Below are 12,809 nucleotides of genomic sequence, written 5' to 3'. Positions count from 1 at the left end.
ATCGACCCGTGTATAAGCCGAACACGTTTTTCAGCACATTTTTGTGTGTGTGTGTGTGTGCTGAAAAACTCGGCTTATACATGAGTATGTATGGTATTTTCTTTGTGGTTGAGTAGGGTAAGAAAAAGTTGTGCCTATGATAATTAAAGATACTTTGGTTAACAAGAATTACCAATGTATGAAACTATTTAAATTTTGCTTACATGCACCACTGTTGTGGCAGCTTGATCTGAAAAGTGAAATCTGTATTATCAAGAACTACACACTTAGTTCATTAACTCTAAAAGGCAGCTCCTAGCATCCCTTCTCCACTTGAGGTTCCCATTACTCCCCATGTTGCTTTTGCGTTTGTATATTCAGCAATTCTATTAACTAACTTTTATTTACTGACAGTGATTTAGGTCTGTAATAATAGTGAAGGTTCTTTCTAGTGTATCAGGGAAGAGTTAATGCTAACAACCTTTACTAAGTTTCCAAGAAATAATTGCTATTCTTGAGCAATGTGAGCGAGATAGAATTCCATGACAGAGAATAGAGTAGAACAGCAACATCCTCTGCAATTCCTCCAAAATGCTTCAAAAAACAATGAAGAGAATGCTACAAATAACAGATTTTATTTCATAAGGAGTGATATTGTCTTTGCCTGCATGCGTATCAATTACATATGCAAATGTTAAGGGACTCACCATTTGGATGTCAAAGTAATTTGAATTGCCTCAGTAAGTACCAACATTTTCAAATGCAAGGCGAAATGACTGACCAGGAATAGTTTAATTAAATTGCCTATCAACCAATTTTTGACTGCCTTCACTTATCAAATACACCACAACCACAATATAACACAGAATTGCCTAACAATTTCACTCTAGAAACTTGCTAAAGTCAGGGTTTTGCCTTGCTTTTATTGATTCGCTTCTAATACTTTAAAAATGACTAAGACTTACCAAATACAGGGTAAATCCAAGTAGTAACCAAAAAGGTTTCTACCTTCATGAAATTAGTTACTGAACAAGTCACAGTCAATTAAGACAGTATTACATAAAAGGTCACTGTGCTAAGGGCATCTGTTGTTTGGCGTCCTGGAGTTGATTTTCAATGCACAGTGACTCCATTCGGCAGACCTAATACTATCAGGGAACAGGAAAGGTGCTTCAGAAAATGCGATATCTAAGTCATTTAATGGTTTTCTTTTGCTGTACAACATTGCCATAAACTTAGTAGCTTAAAACAACAATCATGTATTGGCTTGCAGGTGTCATAAGATAAAATTCAAGTTGTCGGTACCTAAGCCAGAGGTTATCATAACTCCTGAAGACTACTACATAGTTCCCTACATCTGCAGTCAGCAACAGAGAGATCATCTCTTGCATCAAATACCCCTAGAGCTTAAAATGTCTTACTCCTTCGATCTCTGACTCTAGCTGTAGCTATAGGATTCCTGTATTAGGGCACATCTGTCCGAATAATCAACTGCTCAAAACAACAGAACCTATTCAAAGGAATGATAATCCATCATATTCACTATATCAAAAATTATACAGGATGTGTTCTCATCAGGAGGTGTGGAAATCCGATTATGTTGAGTACTGATAAGGTCAAGTACCAGGGTTCTACTGTACACTATGAATGGATTTGTCTCCCGACGGCCCAGCATTTTAACTGGCACATATTAGCAAGGGAATTAATCAAAATATCAAATAATATAAACACAGACTAATAAATATTTACCACAGGCTTATATGATTAACACTAAGAGTAAAAGCTAAGATACGAGGGGGTATCAAAAAAACCCTTGAATTTTCACTAAAGCTATGTATTTAATTTTTTTTTAACAAAACACCTTCAAAGTACTCTCTATTACACTTAATACATTTGTCAAATCTATAATTCCATTTTTGGAAACACTTTTCATACTCATCTGTTTGGATGGCTTTTATAGCACCTCCCTCGTTTTTTTCTTCACCTCTTCTACATCCATCAAATCACTGTCCTTTCAGCTCCCTCTTCATTGGTGGAAACAAAAAGTCCCACAGAACAACGTCAGGTCACTTAAGTGTGGGGGGGAAGAGGCATGTTGGTGTTTTGCAAAAAAACAGTGCATTGAAATGGTTGAGTGAGCAGGTGCATTGTCGTGGTGGCAAAACCAGTCCCCTGTCTGTCACCAATCAGGCCTTTTGGTCATCCAGAATGAGATTTGTCATCAGTCAATATTTCACCTTTTTTTAAAACAAGCAAACCACTCGTACACTTGAGTTTTCCCCATAGCAATGTCTTTTTAAGCAGTCTTCAACCTCACAAGTTTCTGTGGCATTTTTCCCCAAGCAGGAAACACACACTGTTCTCTTAAATCAGCCATCACAGAAAACGAAGTTGAGTAATACGGCTCTTATGAAAATATTCACTGTGACCAAAGAACCTTCCCACAGGACACCACTGGGTGTACTAACTCAGAGAGAGTTGCTTGACACTCACCTAGCAGGAAAAATGAGTACTACAAAAGCTTCATTGTTTTTTTTTCCAGTTTCTTTTTGGGTACCCCATTATGTCTTATAATACTATGCCATTACATGGGATTAGGGATGATAAGCCAAGGGACAACATACTTGTAAACAGAAAACAAAGCAGTAAATAACAACAACTGAACTCTTAAGCAATCTGTCAAATGGAAATTATGAAAATAAAACCCAAAGAGCTAATGCTTTTGTTTTATCTGTAACAGAGATAATAGAACTATTCAATCTCTACCATCCCTTCCCAGTGTTAACTATCCTCTAAAGTAGAAGTTACGGTCCTCTTAATCCTCAGGTAAATTCCACAGAGAAAAGTTTAGAATACAGCTATAAATTCCTATAACAAACTATACATTGTTCAGTAATTGGTAATATTAAGACAATTCTGTTCTAATATTGCCTTTATGCATTTGGAGAATAAACAGAATTTCTATCCCCCAAATACTCCTTAAGTAGAACAGAATATTGCTATTTCACAAAATATGTAAGTCTGAAACAAGAGTGGCATGTCAGTTAGCTAGTTCAATCAATTAAAATACTTCTCAATAGCCCATAGAGCTTATGTTTTAATTTTTAAAGAAGGCTCCCTTCCCCAGCTTATGAAGATGGGCTCTAGACTCTAACCATTTGTTTTGGATTTTTTTTATAGTCCCAAAGTAGAAACAATCTAAACGTGCATCAACTGATGGATGATTAAGTAAAACATAGTGTAAAGATAAATATAAACATTATTTAGCAGTAAACAGAAATGAAATACTGATACATGGGTAATCCTTGAAAACATCACACTAGATGAAAGCCAGTCACAAAATGTTGTATGATTCCACTTCTTATGACATATGTCCAAAATAGGCAAAACTGTAATAAAACGACTATAAGTAATTAGTAGTGACTGAGAAATTACAAGAGGGCGAGTGGAGACAGAGAGTGGATACTTCTGGGTATAAGTTTCTTTCGGGAGTAACGAAAATGTTTAAAACTGACTGTAGTTACAGTTGGACAACTATGAATACACTAAAAACTACTGAGTTTTAATGGGTAAATCATACAGGTGTTTGTGTAAAAAACAAAAAGACCACTCAGAAATAATATTTGCATCTTCTATCACTAGTCTAAGGCTGTACTTTTATACCTATGAATTGCTCAGGCTAAATTCCTGAGGAGAATATTCTGTAGATTTCTGGGACTCTGCACCATTCTCTCTAGTTTATTCTCTCCTGAGAATTCTAACCTTACCCCCAAGGATTTTGTGATCTCTCATTTTCAATTCTAAAATTTGGTTAACATGAAAATTAGGATTTGCACTTGGTATCACGAAAATTAGCAGCATATTTGTATCAAAGCTTAAAATGTTGAAGTCTGTTAAATTACAGATATAACTTTTATGGGAAAAAGCCACTTTTGAACCATTATTCCTTTATGGCTCAATTTGGCAGTAAATTAAGTATTTTCTGCACGAGTCGGTATCAACTTAATGGCACCGAGTTTAGTTTTAGTTTGGTCTCTACTTGTTTTCATGTTTATTCAATTATTATCAGTCTAATATAGGTTTAAATTCCTATTCTGCTATACTCACTCAAATCCAAGATGGTTAACCTTTCAAGTTCTGGTTTAATATCTATCAAGTGGGTTTTAACTAAGGTTACAACATTATTGTGTAAGTTAAAATGAATGACATTTTAAAATGTGCATATTAACCGTTTCAGACATAAAATTTTGGAATTAACACCAATTCTCATCACTTTGGATAGAAAAAGAATTTTCTGCTTGTAGAAAAATAATTCTTATAGAGTCAATCTTCTAAAATGCTCCATAATTAATTCAGATTAATTTTCTGGGCTCTAAAGCATGGTATTTAGGTACCAGTAAATCCTAGGGAAAAACATTAATAAAAAACACCTCCTTGCCTTGGCTACATTAGGTTAAAAATACAAATGGAGCCTTTTGGGCAAATGCAGGTCAGTTGAGGTCATTCAGAATTTTTATAGCACCTTAAATTTGGAGTAGGAAAGAATGTGAAGGTCATTAAAGAAACCCAATACATTTTAAAGCAATGGAAAAATGAGTCTAGAAGTTTAATGAATATGTCCACGTTAGATAGGAAAGAACATATAAGAACCTAGGTCCTTAATTCAACTGAAGTGTTCATTAGTATGCATACCACTCCACTTAAAACACACACAACTATTTTTCACCTTTTTGGTTTAAAGTGCTTCTTCCACGTCAAGCGACTTTTATTTTTCTAAATTTCATTTTTCATTGCTTTTAGGTAGCCAATAATCTTCCTGTTAGGTTTCCTACACAGCCACCTATTTCCTCTTTCTTCTTTCCTATGAAAATCCTAATACTGAAGAGCAATGCATTCCATGATGTTAAGGCTCTATTCCTACCCCAAGGGATGAACCATCATTTATCTAAGTGAGCATGCTCATTGTTTTCATCTTGATTTTTTTAAAAAGGAAATTCATAAGGAGAGTCCCTTTGCAGTGTCTTTGGTGGTTGTCCTGAGTGCATAATAAAGCAGTCATCCTTTTCCCTTGAGAAGATAGTTCAACCAGACTTCTGACATTGCTGTCTTAACCAACTCAAGAATCACTTAACTCTGGATTAAATTTTTACGCAATAACCAGGTGCCAATGTCATCAATTCCATCATTGAAAATACCAAGGACTGCTAGGAAAACAAATCTGTCTTGAAATCAATACAGCCAGCACGTTCGTTAGAAGATCAGATGGTAAGGCGTCATCTCACGTACGCTGGCTATAATGCTCAGTGAAGTAGAGGGTCAATGGAAAGGGGAAGACTTTCAACGAAAGGAACTGACACAGTGGCGCAACAATGGCTCAAACGTAAGAGTAACTGTAAGGACGGTGCAGCACCAGGCAATGTTTTCTTCTACAGCACAGAGGGTCACCCTATGTTGGAAACAACTGCATCTACTAACAACGGTTGTCAATCAGTTGATTCTGATTCATGTCAATCTCGTGTGTGCTTACAAAGTCTGATTTTGGGGAAGCAAAATGCAGGCTTTTTCATCAAGGCAAATGCATTCTCTGTTTACACTACTTTAAGGATTTAGGATTAAATTATTACACAATAATTTAATAATAAAATTAAACAATAGACATCTATTTAGTCAGGTCATCAATACTTATGGCCCGAAGTCTCCAGATACAAAATTCCAGTATTTTCTGTGAAATCATTTTACCTATCTTCTATAACAGGAGATACAAGCTTCTCATAGTAAATGATATGAAAGTATAAGTTTTAAAAAGATTTTGGTTAAAAATCTATTGCTGATGTTGCTAAAAAGGATACTATTTGCTGTGGTTTACAATATTCAAAACTTGAGGATTTGACTAAAGCTAATTTAAAATAATAAGGAAGAAACAAGCCAGTCAGGGTGCAATATAGCACCAACGAAACATACAACTTTCTTTTAGTTCTTTAATGTCCCCCAACGCTCCACTATCATGACCCCAATTCTACCTTACAAATCCGACTAGATCAGAGCATGTACACTGGTATAGATTTAAGAGCTCACAACACAGAGAATCCAAGACAGATTAAACCCCTACGGACCAATAATGAGAGTAGTGATACCAGGAGGGGAGGAGATGAGAAGGGTGGAACTGATCACAAGGATAGAAAATAACCGTCTCCCAGGGGAATAGACAACAGAAAAGTGGGTGAAGGGAGACAGCGGTTGGTGTTAAGACATGAAAAAAATTTTAAATAAATTATCAAGTGTTCATGAGGGTGGGTGGGGGAGAGGGAAACATGAGCTGATACCAAGGGCTCAGGTAGAAGGAAAATGTTTTGAAAATGATGATGGCAACATATACACAGGGGTGCTTGACATAACAGATGGATGGATGGATTGTGATAAAGAGCTTTTAGAGCCCCCAATAAAATGATTTTAAAAATAAAAATTATGAAAAAAATACAATGAGAAATAAATCTAAACTCTTGCACTCATTCTATGCATTTTAAGCATATTCAAAATATTTATGAGTAAGCCACGTTTCAAAGTCAGTTGTTACTCGCAATACTTAATTTAAATAACTCTAATTCAGAAAAAATTTGTTAAAATTCATGGGAAAATTCCAATCTTTTCTATTTTCTCCATAAACTTTAAAAGTTTCCTCATATTGAGATTCACTAAATTTTATGCCAAAACAGCAAATTTTAATACACACACACCAATTCTAAATATAACAAGTACTTTCTAATCAGAGGACAAAATTGAAAACCTTTGCCATCTTAAATTAGAACAGATATTTAACAAATCTTAACATCTTGATAATTACCACTCAATAAGAAATAGTCACAAGAAAAAAGGCCCAAAAGCAAACATAAAAATGTCACAAAATTCATAAAACACTGAAGATAACCACCAAGGGCTCATCCTTTAAAAGGGCCTTCTGATTAAGGTTACAAAGGTAAGAAACCAAACCTTTAGTCTAAGTTTCAAAACAGGAGAACACTCAAGGACGTGTTTTTAAAAGATGAAGACTAAAAGCAAATAAAGAAATTATAACTAGAAAAAGAGAGGCTATACACTATTGAAGCTAGGGGTCAGGCACTCATAACACTAGTTACACATACACATCTGCTCCCAAAGACATCACAGTACAACTAACTGTTGCTCCAAATAATTACTCCAAATGAAACTTTTTTTTATTTTGGAAAATTTTATTTATGTAACAGAAAACGAGCAGTGTTGGTTATGAGATTGACATTAGCCACTGTAAAAGGCAAAAGATTTATACGATCTGAAGAGAAACCAGAGTATGACATTAGCCATTGTAAATGTGATAATAGAAAGTTTTTTCACCAAGAATTTGTTAGTTATTATTTTGAAAAATGAAACAGAAGGTCTGCTTTTCTCCATTTCAAAGTACAAACATAAAGACTATTTTCTGTACTAAAGTAGACCCTTTAGGGCACCCAAATTAGGTAAAGTTTAAAGTAAGGAACTTTCTTTGAAATCAATCGGAGATTAGGTATCTGTATTTTCCAAGTACAAAATTAAAGGCAATTCCCTTAGAAAAGTTTAAAAGGAGAAAAAAGAAGAAGCAATGAATGTGTTTTAATTGGCATCTGATGCTAAAGTCATTCATTTAAGCTAAAGATTCAAATCTATTTGGTTACCTAAATTAAAAATAAAAAGGTATCAACAACTTTTATATCTATCTTACATTAAGTGGTCCCAGTAGTATACTAGGAAGAGGAGAGCTCAAGATGAGCACACAAGGCATTTTCTTACAATTACAATCATTTCTCAGTCAGTTTTGGCATCACTGCAGTTACCCACATGTTAAGTATCATGTAACTTTTCTCCCTAACTCATAATTCAGAGGAGCGTGTTTTCAGTAAAAAATATATGCATTAATGAATTTGATCGTTTTAGAGTAAATTATGTCAAGGGTTCATGCGGGACGATGGGGGGAAAAAAGAGCTGGAAACACAGGGAATCCAGGACAAATAAACCCCTCAGGACCAATAATGAGAGTAACGATACCAGGAAGGTAAGGGAAAAGTGGGGGGAGAAAGGAGGAACCGATCACAATGATCTACATATAACTCCCTCCATGGAGGACAGACAACAGAAAAGTTGGTGATGGGAGACATCGGTCAGTGTAAGACATGAGAAAAAAAAATAATTTAGAGTAAACTGTGTTTTCAGCCTCAATTTGATAAAGAAATTAAGGTCACTGGAAAATATGTAAGCACAGAAATTATTCGTATCTTCACTTTTTCTAAAATTGTCCTGCAAGTCCATCCTAAATACTGAATTTACTGTATCTTCAATTTTGGATACCATTCCAACTTCTTTCTTTAAAGACTTAATTAGGCAAAATAAATGAAAACACAATTTGTCAAATGCTCAGCATGATTACTTAGAGAAAGTAAATTAGATCTCATTACCAATTAGGTATTTAATAAATTTAATGGGTATCTTATTTCAAGTTTACAAAGACTCCCGATTTGATATGTACACTGAAGTATTTAGTAATAAAAGCATCACGATGCCTACATCTAAATAGGATTCAGAAAAATATGAAAACACACGCATGCGCAAAGGGGCTTTCAGCATTACCTGTTAATTTCATTTTCCCACATTTTTTGAAGCTTCCTTGTGTGTGTATAATTTGTGTGATTAGTGAGAAAACAAAAATGGTAAAGTATCAATGCTGAATCATAGTATCAATGCTAAATCAAACTACAGAGTATATAGGTGTTCAGAGTATTTTGTGTATGGAGAATTTCGAAGTAAAAAGTTAGGAAGACAAGGCCCTCACTGGCTTCTAGCCTCGAGGCTCTGCTGCCCTCATTTAAAACAGCTGTTACAGAATTGTTGTCTTTTAAATAAAAATCATAATTCTACAAAAAAGCTTAAAAGTCATTTTAAAGCCTAGAATCAGTGAACTGTTTTACCTGAAAGTTAACATCTTCTTTCTTAAATATTAGTGCACGAACTTCATCGGGATCTCCATTAAATATAGCTTGCACCAGTGATGGCTAAAATATAAGAGAGCAATAAAAACATTAGTCATACCACATGGATGATTCTAAAGGTATTTCCACAGAACTTCTAAATCTAAATACTTTCTTCCCTTTAGACCCAGTAAGTGCTTTTTAAAATAAACTAGATTTTTTAAGAAGTCAAATCACATCAACGTACAGAAGCTAGCCTTGAAAAAAAAAAGGAAGGCCTTAAGGAGGGAGCTCGGTACCACCTTGATGACATAACGCGCCTAGGTGCTACTTGAAATTGAAAGTTTGGAAGTGCAAACCCACCAGCCACCTTGTGGGAGAAGACCCGGGGACCTTCTCCTAGAGCGATTATAGCATTGAAAAGAGCCAAGGGGCATTTGACTCTGCCCTATAGGGTCACCAGGAAGCAAAATCTACTTGAAAGCACACAGCAACATGAAGAAGAAAAAAAGTCACATCATTTTGACCTAAATAAGGCAGTATAGTGAACACAATTTCATTTCTTATTAAGTTGAAGTCATTTTATTTATACATATGATAAAAAGAAAGTCTTCCAATATCTATTTGAGAGATACAACTTATCAAGCAAATAGTTCTCTATCCATGCCAGAGCTCACGAAGAAAGACCCTATGGACAAGTGTGTTTGGAGCACCATAATATCTTGCTTAGCTTAGAGCATTTTATGTATGATGACAGAAATCCCAAGAGAGCAAATTTGACAGTTGCTGAAAATAACTGCTAATGAAAACAAAACAAAATCCCTTATACCTGAATGGCGTGAAGACACAAACACGTGCATGTCTAAATATAACAATTTTCTAATCTACACCACAGCCTCTCTGATAAAGTATCATATTATACTAGGAAGATGTCAGGTAACAACAGCATTAGAAATAAAGATAAATGAAGTTCAATTCTTTTTCATATAAAGCTTTGCATGTAAATACATAAAGTCCATTATAGCAAAACCATGCCTCTGCGTTGCCTGTAGTTGTCAAGCTTTCCTGAAACATGCAGAATTCTGATTCTTGTTACAGCAGTTTCGAAAACCACACTACACAATGAAAGCAAAAATGTGGTTGTCATAGCTACTAGTTCTTAATTTTCAAGTAATTTTTAAGAGATTGAGAATAAAGTGTGAAATGTTAATCTAGGCATCTTAAAAAGTAAAAATTTGGCATGTGAGCATCCTAAACACAATTATTTAGATTATATTTATATTACTTTAATTTAGACTTTTAATGAAAGTATTGGAAAATAATTTAAGTTTCTTCTTAAACATTAAAATGTCCCCCTAATAGTTCAATAGAATAGAGTAAACATATAAACTTTTATATCTTACCAATACATTTCCAGAAAGTAGAGATTGTAGGGATTTATTTTCCTGTGGCAATTTAGAAATGAATGCAGGAGGTTCATCTTCTATCTCCTCCAAAACAACAATACACACTCGACTCATTCGCTCTTTTAAAACACTAAAATCAAAGCTATATGATAAAAGTCACAGTTTGAAGAATACAAGTAGTTTTTCCTCCTCTTCTGTACAACGCTTGCAAACATTCTCTGTGAACAACACAGCTGGGTTGGTTTTTTTAAGTTACTACTAGGTACCACTGGAAAACGGTGAAGTTTAAAATTAGAGCTATATAACTTTCTAAAAACAAGAGTTATATTTTCTACTGGGTTGCTGCAATACTGAAAAGAAATTTCACATGAACGTGTCAATAACTAAAACTGAGTCCAGCAAAAGCTCATTAAAAAATATCTTTCCCTGCCAAAATGGTCATATTGCTGAACATTTTACTCACATAAAAAAGTCACTGTTTTTGGTGATATACCACCACACGATGTCGAATGAAGTAAAAAAAACAACTAAGAGAGAGAAGATAACAGCTATACCCACTCTTGCCTGCAAGGTCATATAGTTACCAGTAAGCTGGATTTCTTATAGTAGGGGTGAGAGGGAGAATCTCACTATTCTGTTTCCACTTCTAATCGATCTTCATTTCTTCAGCTTCAGTGGTTTAATGCAGATATTATCCAGAAAAAAAATACAGCTAGAACTCAGCACAAATCCTGAACACGAAATGTAGAGGTTGACAAGCCTTTCTGTGTTTCGAAAAGAAAGGGGGGAACCCCAGTCCGCATTAATAGCAAAGCTGCAGTACATTTACATGCGATGAGTCAGACCACAGGAGACAATAGGACTCTTGGTACTAGAATACAGCTTGATTAATCCAGACTTCCCAAATAATAGCAGAAACACAGACAGCTTTATTCCCGTCGATAGCATAAGCAAGGCAGACCGTTCATTCTTTCTCCATCAGGCAGTTGTCCGTTGCTATTTCAACAGAAGGGCACAGGCACCAGGCAGAAATGGTGTTAGAGGAGAATCCTAATAGAACAAGCAGGCTACGAAGGAATTAGAAAGCATTTGAGCTCAAATTACAGCTTCAGGCTTTTCTTCTCTATTTTTTAAAAAGCGAGCCAGCTCCAAAAAGAAAATAAAAACAGTAATCACTCCAGTGTTTCCTTTGATCTCCACACGATTACCGCTTCCATTACACTGTCTTCATTCAGAGAAAAAACTAGCCGACTGTGCATCTTTGAGCCAAGTACTTTATTCAATCATCGCCTCTGTGCCAATAGTTTCCTTCCACTGTGAAAACCACTTCAGTTAACCTTTTTAGTAGATTTCAGATGCTTTCCGGTTCCTCAGATGATCTTGCAAAACACCTTGACACCCCAAGCGAGTACGTCCTTTAAAAATATCTGTAGAACCTCAGGATCGGCTCCACAGAGCATTCCAACTGAGCAAGTCAGAAGAGCAAAGACTGCAGACCCGCAGGATGAAATGCCTAGTAATGCTCACATGTTACACTTACCAGAGATCTGAGCTACTGCTCAGGATGTAACTTCCTCTAACAGGAGAAAAAAAATAGTGCATTTGGACAGCCTTCACAATTAAACGGCTCGTGCCAGTTCTGTGACTAATCCAGATCAAACTAAAAATTCTATAACTGAAAAATGAGTGCGCTTTTAACATTTTCCACTAAAAGCCACAAGGAAATCTGGTATACTGCCTCTGCTGACTAACACTGGTTTTAGCAAGTAAACAATTCCAAACAGCTTAACCGCTTTCGTGTGTTACAATATAGCAAATGTTTAACCCTATCATGGCAGATACAGTAAGAATAGACAGTGAACCCCTGAAAAAAAAAATTAAGAGATGAAGACACATATTTTATTAGAAAATAAAAATTATGAACTCAAGTAAAGGTCGCCCCCCCCCCTTACCCAATATGTATGTTATTTCCAAAACCACTAACAGGTCTAAACAAGACATTTATGCTATTCTATTAATTTCTAATTAATTGAGTATAATCAATTACTAGAAACCCTATTATCAAAGTAAACATTAAAATTTTCATAATGTAAAAATTCTAACTCTGAAATTACAGAGATCACTTGCATTTTGTTTGGAAAAAATTTAAGCTTACCCTCCCATCTTGAAAAACTGATTAAATCCTTAAAAATGTTAAACAGCTACAAAAAAACTGTTTAATAGAGTTCTTGGTGTTGAATTATTGATATATTAAAAAGATATAAGAAAAATACAGAATCTGTCTCCTCTCAAAATAATTTTTTCAGAGTTTTAAAGTGCTAAAAGGAACCATCTTATAGTTGGTTTTTTTTTCTCTTTCACTGTATCCAATAATTAAGAGTATTTTCCCACAGAAAAATTGTAAAGGAAATACCATTGTCCCTTTCACATCTGTGTTCTTTTGTTCATCATC

General features: G+C 35.0%; 1 protein-coding gene across 4 annotated transcripts in view; it reads right to left on the bottom strand.

Annotated features, from left to right (window-relative positions):
- Window positions 1-12,809, bottom strand: part of ANKRD28 (ankyrin repeat domain 28) — a 157,953-nt gene that overhangs the window by 101,830 nt on the left and 43,314 nt on the right. For 2 of the 4 annotated variants that reach the window (XM_075547181.1, XM_075547185.1), the window contains exons 1-2: window positions 10,355-11,891; window positions 8,952-9,035 (exon numbers count right to left, since the gene is read on the bottom strand). In XM_075547181.1, coding sequence (XP_075403296.1) covers window positions 8,952-9,035; window positions 10,355-10,471 — 201 coding nt within the window. In that variant the 5' untranslated portion in view covers window positions 10,472-11,891. Of the gene's footprint in view, window positions 1-8,951; window positions 9,036-10,354; window positions 11,892-12,809 lie in introns of those variants that run through there. The other 2 variants (XM_075547184.1, XM_075547183.1) reach the window with 1 other exon arrangement.

Source organism: Tenrec ecaudatus, chromosome 4, assembly GCF_050624435.1.
Source record: "Tenrec ecaudatus isolate mTenEca1 chromosome 4, mTenEca1.hap1, whole genome shotgun sequence".
In the NCBI taxonomy this organism is placed as follows: Eukaryota; Metazoa; Chordata; class Mammalia; order Afrosoricida; family Tenrecidae; genus Tenrec; species Tenrec ecaudatus.
This window is presented reverse-complemented; position numbering and strand designations above follow the sequence as displayed.